The 13,166-nt window shown below is 45.0% G+C and overlaps 1 protein-coding gene across 2 annotated transcripts in view; it reads left to right on the plus strand.

Moving 5' to 3' along the window:
- The window catches only part of LOC121277817 (vacuolar protein 8-like), an 84,847-nt gene that overhangs the window by 34,215 nt on the left and 37,466 nt on the right, over window positions 1–13,166 (plus strand). For both annotated transcript variants that reach the window (XM_041187478.1, XM_041187480.1), the window contains 2 exons: window positions 7,798–7,917; window positions 9,892–10,014. In XM_041187478.1, coding sequence (XP_041043412.1) covers window positions 7,798–7,917; window positions 9,892–10,014 — 243 coding nt within the window. The remainder of the gene's footprint in view (window positions 1–7,797; window positions 7,918–9,891; window positions 10,015–13,166) is intronic.

Below are 13,166 nucleotides of genomic sequence, written 5' to 3' on the forward strand. Positions count from 1 at the left end.
AATGAGGTACATGCTTGTAACCAAGTGCTCAGTAGCTGGGACGCTGCTGGTGCCCCCTTTTGCACACATGCTCAAGAGCCCAGCCACTAGAGGTACCTTGTCTAAAAAGGTTTCGGGGCCCACACAGTGTGATTTGTCCCGGGGCCCCGCACCCACCTAGAGATGGCCCTGTCTGTAACAGACAGACAGCAAGCCGGAAGAAACAGGACAGTCTGCTAAGTCACCCCTGCAGAGACAAGCAGGCTATCTCTCTCTCTCTCTGCAACCAAAGGGTGTCTTCAACAGAGTGCAAAACTCAACAAACCTAACCCCAGAGTTCTACTGAAATCACCTAACTTAACAGCTGCAACATTCCACAAGCTGCACCTCACCGACAAGTCAAGGACTTACTCTTATATCCATTTAACTTTTATTTGGACTCAACTTTCTTATTTCTGAACTGTCTGTGTCGCATCCTCTATTATTCTTCCTCGAGTTTTAGTAACTAATAAACTTATTTTCTCTTTGACTCAGAAAACCTGGTTTGATTGGCTCCTTGTTAAAAAGTAAATTAGAACTAGAAAAGGTATTCACAGGGGTAAGAATTTTAAACAAACCTTTGTTGTGACCAACCGAGGGGATTGAAAAAAGGGGGAGCCAGCTCATTCCTCCTCACCCGGTTGTAACAAGCATGTTTGATGAAACTGCGGGTCATAGGCTGCTAACCCTGTAGCTAATAACTGACCTTGTGACTCCCCAAAACCCGACCACCATGTGCATGGCACAAGTCAGGAGTGTGATGGAATAACCTCCACTTACCTGGATGTGTGCAGCTCCTACAACACTCAAGAAGCTCTACACCATCCAGGACAAAGCAGCCTGCTTGGCTGACACCCCATCCACCACTCTTAACATTCATTCCCACCACCAACAACGCACAGTGGCAGCAGAGTGTACCATCTACAAGATGAATTGCAGCAACTCACCAAGGCTCCTTCAACAATACTCTTCAGCCCACGAGCTCTACCAGCTAGAAGGACAAGGGCTGCAGACCTATGGGAACAGCACCACCTGCAAGTTGCTCTCTGCTCTACTCACCATGGGTGTGCTTCACTGTGGCTGGGTCAAAATCCTGCCGTTGCCTTGCTAACAGCACACTACATGGACTGCAGCAGTTCAATAAGACAGTTGACCACCACGTTCTCAAGGGCATTTAGGGATAGGCAACAGAAATGCTGGCCTTGACAGTGACACCTACGTCCCATGTCAGAAACACAAAATGAATGGTGATGTGTGAGTTGGGAGTGTGGAGAGTTCACTTATACTAGAGGAGAGGATGAGGATCATTCACTCGTTTCCTGCGCTGTTGAGTAGTACTCCTCTGGGCCCCAGTGGCACTGATCACCCTGGCCACCTCCGCCAGGCTGCTATGGTCAGTCTTGTGGGCCTTCCACTGCCATTCTTTGGGAACAGGAGATCCTGCCTTTCCTCAACAACCTGGAAGGGAGGCATCACTAGACCATGGGGTTGGAATTTGCTGCCTTCTGTTGCTCATCTTTGTTCCAGGGTCTTGGCACTGTTAATGATTGGCTGTCCGGGTGCCTTTAAAAAATGGCACCTGGACATGATGGTGGGGCACGCGACTTCCTGCACCCCTGCCACGAGACTCAATGTGAACCATGCGCATGCATGTGGGGAGTGCACAATTGTATGTAACAGCCTTTCCCGTACTGCGGTGGGAGTCACTCTGAGTTTCTGGTCCCGCCATGGAACTTAGGGCAGGAGGGGAAAATTCCAGGAGAGAGCACTGCTGCAGAGGGAGCTGTGGAGGAAAGGTGTTGGAGGAGGAAAGAGCAGCTGATTATGTGAAAGGTAGTGGAGAGACTGAAGAGTTTGAGGAAAATGAGGAGGGATCATGAGCCATGGGTCACAGTTCAGAATATGCCATTAGTTATACCCTAACATCCAAAACATCTTTGTTATCCTTCTCTTCCTCCAAATAGCATAATTATTATAGTATAGTACAATCTCTCATTCTGCTAAAGGCAAAGTTGAAAGCCATGGACTATCCTTTACTCCAAAGTTCACTCTGACTATAAAGGAATCAATGTAGTTTAACAATAGAACAAAATGAATTAGATTAATACACTTCTTACCAATTTTTTGCCAGCTCTTTACACTTGTCAACATTTCAAAGTTGACTTGCCAACCAATCAGCACCCTTTTCTCCTCTGGTATAAATGATTGTGATCATTTGAAATCTGTCAAAGATAGGTAGGAAAGTAAGTTGTGAAGAGGACATAAGGAGGCTGCAAAGGGATATGGATAGGTTAAGTGAGTGGGCAAAGATCAGGTAAATGGAATATAAAGTGGGAAAATGTAAAATTGTCCATTTTGACAGGAAGAATAAAAAAAGAAGCATATTATCTAAGTGGAGAGAGATTGCAGAGCTCTGAGATGCAGAGGGATCTGGGTGTCCTAGTGCATGAATTGCAAAAGGCTAGTATGCAGGTGCAGCAAGTAATCAAGAAAGCTAATAGTGTTATTGTTTATTGCAAGTGAATTGAATACAAAAGTGAAGAGGTTATGCTTCAGTTATACAGGGCATTGGTGAGACCACAGGTGGGATTTTCCCTGCAGGAGCAAGTGTGAAAACTGGCATTTTTTCCACCAGTCGCAATGGTGGGTTTTCATGCCATTTCGTCTGCTTCCCATGTCATTAATTATACACGCACAGGAGACATGCCAGATCACTGGCGGGCTGTTAAATGTCAAAGGGAGATGGTTAAATGTCAAAGTGGATGTGTCTTTGGACCTCACCCATCTTCACCTTGAGGCCACTTACGGTGTCCAACATATACCACCCCAGCACTCTTGTTGGAGATGGTCATTGTCCAGCATTTGTGAGGCATGAACGCTACTTTCCCAAGTAAGCCCAAATCTGAATATTGTCTGGGTCTTGCTGCATGCTGGCTTCATTATCTGTGGAGTTGCAAATGGAACTGGAACTGGATGTCAATAAAATCCAGGTTTAGATAACGTTCCAAAATTTGTCAACAATCTATTGGAAATAATTAGTTGGCAAAAAAGGGTGCAGCTAGCACATTTCCCTTCACCTCTGGTAGTTTGTAAACAGTCCGGACTAATGGAAATACAAATCTTGTCTCCTTGCATAATGACTGAATGCAAGTGAAACAAGTTTTGGATATTTTAACTCCATTTCCAACAGACCATAGCTAAGGCTGATAACAGCTGCAATATCTCACCTCCAGAATGCAGGTGAAATTCAATCAAGTGTTAGATCCGTAGGAAGATAAAAGTTGCTTTATAATCACTGACTTCTGTCCTACCCAACATAAAACTTTGAGAGGCCTACCATTAATTTATATCCTAGGTTATGGCACAGAGGCATAAAATCACCAGATTAGCAGCAGCAAATGTGTACATAAATTACATGTAATGATTAATAGGCTATTCAAATGGATATGACAAAGCTGGTTTCATGGCCAGACCTGTCTTGCATTTCAACAGAAATGCATTGTATACTAACTCTTTCCTGTTACCTGTATTTGTATCTTATTGTATTTTTTGGTATGTTATCCTTTTGTGCTCATCACTGTGAAGAACGTCAGTGTTGAAGACTGGATTATTTTCTACATCTCACACCAGTGCAATTACTTCCACGTCAACATTGTGTTAAAGCTACTGAGGAGCTCTCATTCTGTTCTGTTCCAATAACTAATCACAAACCCAACTTCAGCAAAACATCCTTTAGCCTCACAGACCTCTCCATCCACACACTGTATTCCTCAATCCCGTTGTGCTTCTGCTGCCTGTCTGTTTGTTAGTCCCTGAACATTTTGAAGTGGATGGGCCCATGGCCCATGTGGACCTCACCCATTTTGAGGCCATTTACACTGTTCAATATACACCAACCCACACACCCTCCCTCCAGTCATGTGTCTGAGTGCAACCTTCCCCACTCGTAACCCCCAGTACAGGCCTAGCCCTGCAGCCCCTTCTCCTGCCTGAGGCCAGCAACCCCTCTTCCCCAGTGGAGCCCTAGCCCTGAAGTCCATTAAAAGCCATCTGCACCTTACCACTAGTCTGGTAGATAGAGACTTGCCTGTGACAACCTCCTGAAAACGATGTGGTGCTGCCTGCGAAACCTGGCACTGATTTCTGCAAGCGCTGTGCGAGGCAAGGCAAGCAAACTAACCTTGAAGCGACAAGCAAAGTGCAGGTCGTCAGGTGCATGTCGCTTATGTCCAGTGTGAAACACGTTGTCCTAATTTTATGCCAATGTGACTTGATGATCCAGCGTTGGGGGATGCTTCCGGCGAACAGAACTTATGATGAGATGGAAATGTATTAAAATGACGTTCCCAATGTGCTGCAGCCCCGCCATTGACGGGTGGAGTGGACGACCACAAACTGGCTTCACTATGACATAAAACCGATTTTTGACCTTCTCACAATATTTTCCACTCCTGCCTGCCAGGACTCCCACCGCGAACAGGGACGGAAAATCCCGGCCCACATCTTGAGTACTGTGTACAGTATTGGTCTCCTTATTTAAGGCAAGATGCAAATGCGTTGGAAACAGTTCAGAGAAGCTTTACTAAGCTAATACCTGGAATGGGAGGGTTGTCTTATGAGGAAAGATTTGACAGGGGAGGCTTCTATCCACTGGAGTTTAGAAGAGTAAGAAGTAAATTGATTGAAATATATATAATCCTGAGGGGTCTTCACAGGGTGGATGTGGAAAGGATGTTTCCTCTTGTGTGAGAATCTAGAACTAGGGGTCACTGTTTAAAAATAAGGTGTCACCCATTTAAGAGAGATGAGAATTTTTTTTCTCTCGGGGGTCATGAGTCTTTAGAACTCTTCTTCAAGCAGAGTGGAAGCACAGTCATTGAATATTTTTAAGGCAGAGGTAAATAGATTCTTGATAAGCAAAAGGGATGAAATGTTATCATGGGTAGGCAGGAACGTGGATTTAAGGTTACAGTCAGATCAGCCATGATCTTATCTGGAAAAACTCAGCAGGTCTGGCAGCATCGGCGGAGAAGAAACGAGTTGACGTTTTGAGTCCTCATGACCCTTCGACAGAACTTGAGTGAATCCAAGAAAGGGGTGAAATATAAGCTGGTTTAAGGTGTGTTTGGGGGGGGGGGTGTGGGCGGTTTGGGTGGGGGGAGAGAAGTGGAGGGGGTTGGTGTGGTTGTAGGGAGAAACAAGCAGCAATAGAAGCAGATCATCAAAAGATGTCACAGACAACAGAACAAAAGAACACATAGGTGTTAAAGTTGGTGATATTATCTAAACGAATGTGCTAATTAAGAATGGATGGTAGGGCACTCAAGGTATAGCTCTAGTAGGGGTGGGGGGAGCATAAAAGACTTAAAAATATTGGAAATAGGTAGGAAAAGAAAAATCTATATAATTTATTGGAAAAAACAAAAGGAAGGGGGAAGAAACAGAAAGGGGGTGGGGATAGAGGAGGGAGCTCAAAACCTAAAGTTGTTGAATTCAATATTCAGTCTGGAAGGCTGTAAAGTGCCTAGTCGGAAGATGAGGTGTTGTTCCTCCAGTTTGCGTTGGGCTTCACTGGAACAATGCAGCAAGCCAAGGACAGACATGTGGGCAAGAGAGCAGGGTGGAGTGTTAAAATGGCAAGCGACAGGGAGGTTTGGGTCATTCTTGTGGACAGACCGCAGGTGTCCTGCAAAGCGGTCGCCCAGTTTACGTTTGGTCTCTCCGTTGTAGAGGAGGGAGGGTTGTAGGGGCTGGAGGGCTTTACAGAGAGGTGTTGAGGAGGGGTTTGAAGAAAAGAATAGATGAAAAGATGTTAGTGTTTTAGTGAGCATGTGGAACTAATCTGTCATTTCATTGTAGTGACTCATCAGTATCAGTTACCAATGGGGGGAGAGGAATGAGCTGATCTTGCATATTAGACAATTGTGTTACAATAGCTCCCAGCAGGAAGGATTGCGTTTACTGGATTGGGGGGTAGGACCCCCACACCCCTCTCTCTCCATTGCTATTGTGTCACTCCAGAGCATATGGATTACAGTCTCTGTGTGTGTGTGGGTTATGATGCTGCTCTGACCTCTACATTGGAGAGACCAAACGTAAACTGGGCGACCGCTTTGCAGAACACCTGCGGTCTGTCCGCAAGAATGACCCAAACCTCCCTGTCGCTTGCCATTTTAACACTCCACCCTGCTCTCTTGCCCACATGTCTGTCCTTGGCTGCTGCATTGTTCCAGTGAAGCCCAACGCAAACTGGAGGAACAACACCTCATCTTCCAACTAGGCACTTTACAGCCTTCCAGACTGAATATTGAATTCAACAACTTTAGGTCTTGAGCTCCCTCCTCCATCCCCACCCCCTTTCTGTTTCTTCCCCCTTCCTTTTGTTTTTCTCCAATAAATTATATAGATTTTTCTTTTCCCACCTATTTCCATTATTTTTAAATATTTTTAAATTTTTTATACTCCCCCCACCCCCACTAGAGCTATACCTTGAGTGCCCTACCATCCATTCTTAATTAGCACATTCGTTTAGATAATATCACCAACTTTAACACCTATGTGTTCTTTTGTTCTGTTGTCTGTGACATCTTTTGATGATCTGCTTCTATTACTGCTTGTTTCTCCCTACAACCACACCAACCCCCTCCACTTCTCTCCCCCAACCCAAACCACCCCCACCTCCCACCACCCCGCACCCCCCCCCAACACACCTTAAACCAGCTTATATTTCACCCCTTTCTTGGATTCACTCAAGTTCTGTCGAAGGGTCACAAGGACTCGAAACATCAACTCTTTTCTTCTCCGCCGATGCTGCCAGACCTGCTGAGTTTTTCCAGGCAATTCTGTTTTTGTTTTGGATCTCCAGCATCCGCAGTTTTTTTGGTTTTATTTTTTTGTTTTTGTTTTTATCAGCCATGATCTTGTTGAATGGCGGAGCAGGCTCGAGGGGCCGAGTGGCCTATCTTGCTACTAATTCGTATATTCGTATGTTGCCATTCTTGTGTTTGTCCTGATGAGTGCAAGACAAAAAACTTCAGCAACATGTCTCCCTTTTCAGCAAAATTCAAGTTCTGCACTAACAAGCGATTGCTTCAATGATTTTGTTGTGAAACAGAACACAGACTTTAACTGAGGCAGCCTGCACCTGGTTTGGAACCAGCAAAAAAAGAGGAAAACCTGGTCATAGGCCACTGCAATGTCACTTGAATTTAAACATTAATGCTTTTTTGAGGTGCTATGGAGCAGCTCTGTTTGACCTGTAACCAAAACTGTGCACAGTTCAGATAGGCTCATTTCATGCTCGGCATTACGACTTCCATGCCTTTTTCCCGTATTGTGCCCAGAAATAGATTGACACACACAAGAGAAAAGCATCCACATTATCTCCACTTGGTGGCCTCTCATCCCACAGAGCTCAGGTGACAAGGGCAGCAGGTGCATTGCTTTCTAATTCAATTTAATATCCTCCGAGTATCACCTGCTTTGGCTCATGCCTAATGCATTAGATGGGGCACTGAGATTTCTATTTAATTCCCCGCTTATGTGTTGAAGTAATTCACCTGTCACCTTTATACTGAATATGTGTAAATACAAGCATCAGCGTTTTTTAAATATTGCTGCAGGTTTTCAATTTAAGCACTGCTCATCAAGCTTCTTTATACCAATCATACATAAAATACTTTCCTATCTTTGTGCAAGATCATTGAAACTTTTGGAGCAAGTTGTATATGTATTATTTATATATTGTATATATCCTTCCTACATCTGTCATTTCTACAGTGAACAAAGAGAGAGTGGTTCAGATTGGACTGCTGGAGCCCATACTGGAGCTACTTGGTTCTGGAGATGCCACTGTACAGTGCAACTCCTGTGCATGTGTGGCAATCTTAGCTACTTCAGGTACGCTTACGGAATGGTAAAACTACTAATAGTGCTTTTAAAGATGCTTGAATAATTCAGTTCAAACATTTATTTCTACTGTATCTTACCAGATTTACTGGATGGAAAATGATGATAGAAGCATGCCCAAATTCTTAATATACATCAATTTGTGAACTGAGACCTTTAACAAACAAAACCAAAATAATAATTTATAATCAACAAAATATTTTGGCCTTGATCATCCCAAGTAGTGGCAATGATAAAAACAAAAATACCTGGAAAAACTCAGCAAGTTTGGCAGCATCTGCAAGTTTGGCAGCATCTGCGGAGAGGAGCACAGTTAACAATTTGAGTCTGAATGACCCTTCAACAGAACTAAGTAAAAATAGAAGAGTGGCAGGTAATTGGTGAGGGGGGTTAGAGTGGGTCGGGGGATTGGGGGCTGGGGTCAGTAGGGCATTTGGGTTGGGGGGTTGACAGGGGGGTTGGGGGTTCTGGAGGGGATATTAGAGTCCGGAGGATAGTAGAGGATCAGGAGGGGGCAGCTGGAGGGGTCAGTGGGTAGCTGGGTTGGGTGGGGTAATCATTGGGTTGGGAGGGTTGTCAGGGACTCATGAGTGTAGCCGGGTTGAGGATTAGTTTTGGGGGTTGGGGAGGCAGTCCAGCTTGGGGTGTAGTTGGGCAAGGGGAGGGTTTGTAGGTGGGGCATTGGGGGGATAGTCTGGTTGGGGGCTTAATTGGTTTCTCTAGGGGATGGTTGGTGGGTCCATTGGGTAACTATTCTGGTAGGTAAGTGAGAACCATCTGAAGTCTCTGACTTTGACTCAGAGTTTCAGATGCAAGATAATTGTCTATTGGAAATCAAAGCTCCCAGACAATTCCCACGTAGTCAGTGAAGGGGAACTTCCAATGTGTCCCTCAACACATCGTTTGGGGCACCTCCAGTGTACGACCATCTTGAGACCAGAAATTCTGGGCCAGAAGTGGGGATTTCACTGATGAGTGCACAACATTCAGCACCATTTACAGCTCCTCAGATACTGAAGCAGTCCATGTCCAAATGCAGCAGGTCCTGGACAATATCCAGGCTTGGGCTGACAAGTGGCAAGTAACATTCACATCACACAAGTGCCAGGCAATTGCCATCTCCCAGCAAGAGAGAATCCAACCATTTCCCCTTGACTTTCAATGGCATTACCATCGCTGAATCCCCCAATATCAATATTCCGGGGGAAGGGGGAGAAGTGGCTTCGGGCAAGGGAAGAGCCTGCAGGGTGAGGGCTGCCATGCCAACCAAGCCGGAGTGGTAATGTTGCTGCCCCTCCTGTGGCCAGAGCAGGGATAGAGGGAATCACAACTTGCCTCCATGGCATCCAAAAGGCGCTTGAGGGCCATGTCTTCTGTGCAGCACCCCTGGGCTGGAAACACTGAGAGGCATGGAGCTGCACTTTAAATGTGGTGCCCGGCGTGATGAAACAGTAAGGTGACGGTTTAGCAAGCGAATCAGAGCCCGTCCACCATCAAAACGGCATGTTTCCCGGGAATGCATGATTAATGAGGTGGAATTGGCACGATACAGTGTGAAAAGCTGCCATTGCGGCCGGAACGTAAAATGTCCTTTTTCTGCCCGCTACCACACTCAGTGCAAATCTGGGACGATTCCGCTCAAGGGCAGTGGATGCACTAGAACACCACCACCTGGACCTCTCTTCCTACCAGCACTGTGGATGTACCTACACTACATGGACTGCAATGGTTCAAGAAGGTACAGTCCATGAAGTGTAGGTTCACCGACAGTGCTCAAGGGCAATTAGGGGTGGGAAATAAATGCTGGCCTAGCCAGCGACACCAACATCTCATAAATAAATAAAATAGATATAGTCACCACTTGGTTATATCATATGCCAAAATGTTAATGTTTGAAGTTATGTTAACGAGCTTCTTTTTAATTAATCTACTGACTGTTGCTCTTCTTTGCTATTTACTCTTCAGTTTTAAACAGAGAAGCTATTGCCGCTGAAGGGGGAATTAAGACTCTGTTGGGTCTTGCAAAGTCATATGACCCCAGAGTGCAACAAAATGCAGTAGGCGCTATTCTCAACCTTACAAGATCAGGTAAATACAGTGAGTTTTGCTTTAACAGTGGAAAGTCACGACATTCACCTTCCTATGTAATGTTTCTTCCATAAAGTGTATGTAAGCATAGCATTCTTGAACTTAATTGAGATGATCAAATTACACACTGAACCCTGTGTGGTAAACTGGAAAAGAAACCAACGTACTAGCGGGCAGATCATAGCACTGCCTCCTTCCTGTTTCAGTTTTTGTCATTTCTTTCTGAACAGTGTAACTTACATTGATATATATAGCTCTTTTAACAGAGAAAAATGTCCCAAGGTTCTTCATAGAAAGATAATCAGACAAAAATTGACACTGAGTCAAAGAAGATGACTAAACTTCAATCAAATAGGTAGCTTTGAAGGAGTGTCTTAAACGGAAGAGAGATGCGGAGAGTGTTATAGAAGGAATTCCAGAGCTTAGGACCTACGCATTTGACAGCATGCTGCCAATGGTGGGGCAATGGGAGTGACGGATGCACAAGAAGCCAGAATTGGAGAAATACAGGCCAGAATCTTGTTGCAACGTTAAGTGTCCTGACAACGGGAGACTAAACATGCGGACTTCTGCTCATAGGTAGGAAGGCTGGCCACACGCAATCAAACAGCAGTCAGTCAGTTCGATATTCAATGTGAGGCGCTCAGCCAACTGTGTGTGGCTCCCATCCATAGTTCCCATGCATAGATATTCACAGAATCACAGAATCACACACTGTAGAAGTGGCCCTTTGGCCCATCGAGTCTGCACCAACACGTGAGAAACACCTGACCTACCTACCTAACCCCATTTACCAGCACTTGGCCCATAGCCTTGAATGTTATGACATGCCAAGTGCTTGTATAGTCCAGCTTCCCCCCTCTGTCCCCCCCATGACCCTCATAGGTCCAGCACAACCCTCCCTCCCTCCTTCAGTCAGTCATGCCCTGATCACTCTTGCACAGCCAGCATCCTATAATCCACCCACCCTCCCTCCTTTGGTCAGCCACATGCCAATCTGTTTCACAGCCAACACCCTGCTTCCGTCTCTCCCTCCCTCCCTCGGTCAGCCATGCCCCAATAACCTTGCACAGCCAGCATCCAATCTCAATACATCAATGCCTCCTGGTGTAACCATGAGAGAAAAGCAGCTCCTACTCAGTCCATATCCAACAGGAAGACTACCCTGCCTGTTGCACACCACCTTTAAACAGTCATGAATCTGAAGGCATATGTTTCTCATTCACTGCAGAGTTAATTGCAAAGGTACCATTTAATCTGGTGAAATGGTGTTTTAATCAGTGTGCATAACATGCCAATGCATTAAAATTAGGTTCCAGCTGTTTGCACGGGGATGCTCGATCCACCTTCAATCCATAGGAACATAGGAACAGCAGTAGGCCATTCAGCCCATCAAGCCTGCTCTGCCACTCATAGCTGATCATCCACCTAAATGCCTTTTTCCCACACTATCCCTATATCCCTTTATGTCATTGTATTTAGAAATCTGTCAGTCTCTGCTTTAAACCTACTCAATGACTGAGCTTCCACAGCCCTCTGGGGTAGAGAATTCCAAAGAGTCACAACATTCTGAGTAAAAAAAATTCTCCTCATCTCAGTCCTGAGTGGCCTCCCTCTTATTTTGAAATTGTGTCCCCTGGTTCTAGGACACCCCAACCGGGGGAAACATCTTACCTGCACCTATCTATTCTTTTAAGTATTTTGTAGGTTTCAATGAGATCACCTCTCATTCTTTAAAACTCTTGAGAATACAGGGCCAGTTTCTCCAATTTTTCTTCATAGTACAGTCCTGCCATCCCAGGAACAAGCCTGGTGAACCTTAGCTGCACTCCCTTGGTTGTGGTTGTTGGAAGTCAGTCATCTCAGCTCCAGGACATCACTGCAGGAATTCCTCAGGGTAGTGTCCTTGGCCCAACCATCTTCAGCTGCTTCATCAATGTACTTCTTTCCATCATAAGGTCAGAAGTGACAGTGTTCGCTGATGAGTGCACAATGTTCAGCACCAGTTGCGACTCCTCAGATACTGAAGCAGCCCAAGACCAAATACAACAAGACCTGGACAATATCCAGGCTTGATAACCAATCCTTAATCCATGTCAGTGTATTACCTCCTAGCCCATGTGCTTTAATTTTGCTAACCAATCTCCTGTGGGGGACTTCACTGAAAGCCTTCTGAAAATCCAAATACACTATGCCCACTGACTCTGCTTTATCAATTCTGTTAGTAACATCCTCAAAAAACTCCAACAGATTTGTCAAACATGATTTCCAACTCATAAATCCATGTTGACTATGCCCAATCAGATCAATATAATCTAAGTATCCATTTATCACATCCTTTATAACAAATTCCAGCATTTTTCCTGCAACTGATGTAAGGCTAACAGGCCTTTAGTCCCCCACTTTCTCTCTCCATCCTTAAGTAGGAGGGTGACATTTGCAACTTTCCAATCTGCAGGAACAATCCCAGAATCTTTAGGATTTTGGAAGATGATCACCAATTCACCCAATATCTCCTATTGCGACCTCTTTCAACACCCTGGGATGTAGAATATCAGGTCCCAGGGACTGATCAACCTTCAGTCCCATTAATTTTACCATTACAATCTGCCTTCATTCCCTACTTCATCCCACCGCTAGGAAGCTGACATTTTGCTTCTCGTACAATCAAATGCATCCTGCTGCCTCTTTCCCTGCTGCAGGTAGCAGCACGAGATTCCAGCCATAGAGTTCTCGGAGGGTTTTAGAGATAAAGGAGGTTATAGATATGGGTGAAGCCATGGACCGATTTGAACATAGGAATGAAAATTTGAAATTTAACGCATCAATGAATGGGTGCCAATGTAGCTTAGTAGGTAGCAATAGGCAGTCTTTGTGATCAAGAGGATATGAAATTTGAAGCTCAGTTTAGGGTCAGTTAGGACATTGAGATTGTGAATAGTTGGTTTTAACCTGGGTGGGGACGGGGATGGTATCGCTGGCATGAATACAGAGTTTGTAATAGAGTAAAAAGACAATGGCTTCTGTCTTCCCAACGTTTGGCTGTGGAAAATTACGGATTTCCAGGACTTAATGTCAGACAACATGGAGGCAGTGCAGGGATCAATAGAGGTGATGGAAAGATGTTGTTGGGTGTTGACAACATACATATC

This window comes from Carcharodon carcharias, chromosome 5, assembly GCF_017639515.1.
Source record: "Carcharodon carcharias isolate sCarCar2 chromosome 5, sCarCar2.pri, whole genome shotgun sequence".
Taxonomy (NCBI): Eukaryota; Metazoa; Chordata; class Chondrichthyes; order Lamniformes; family Lamnidae; genus Carcharodon; species Carcharodon carcharias.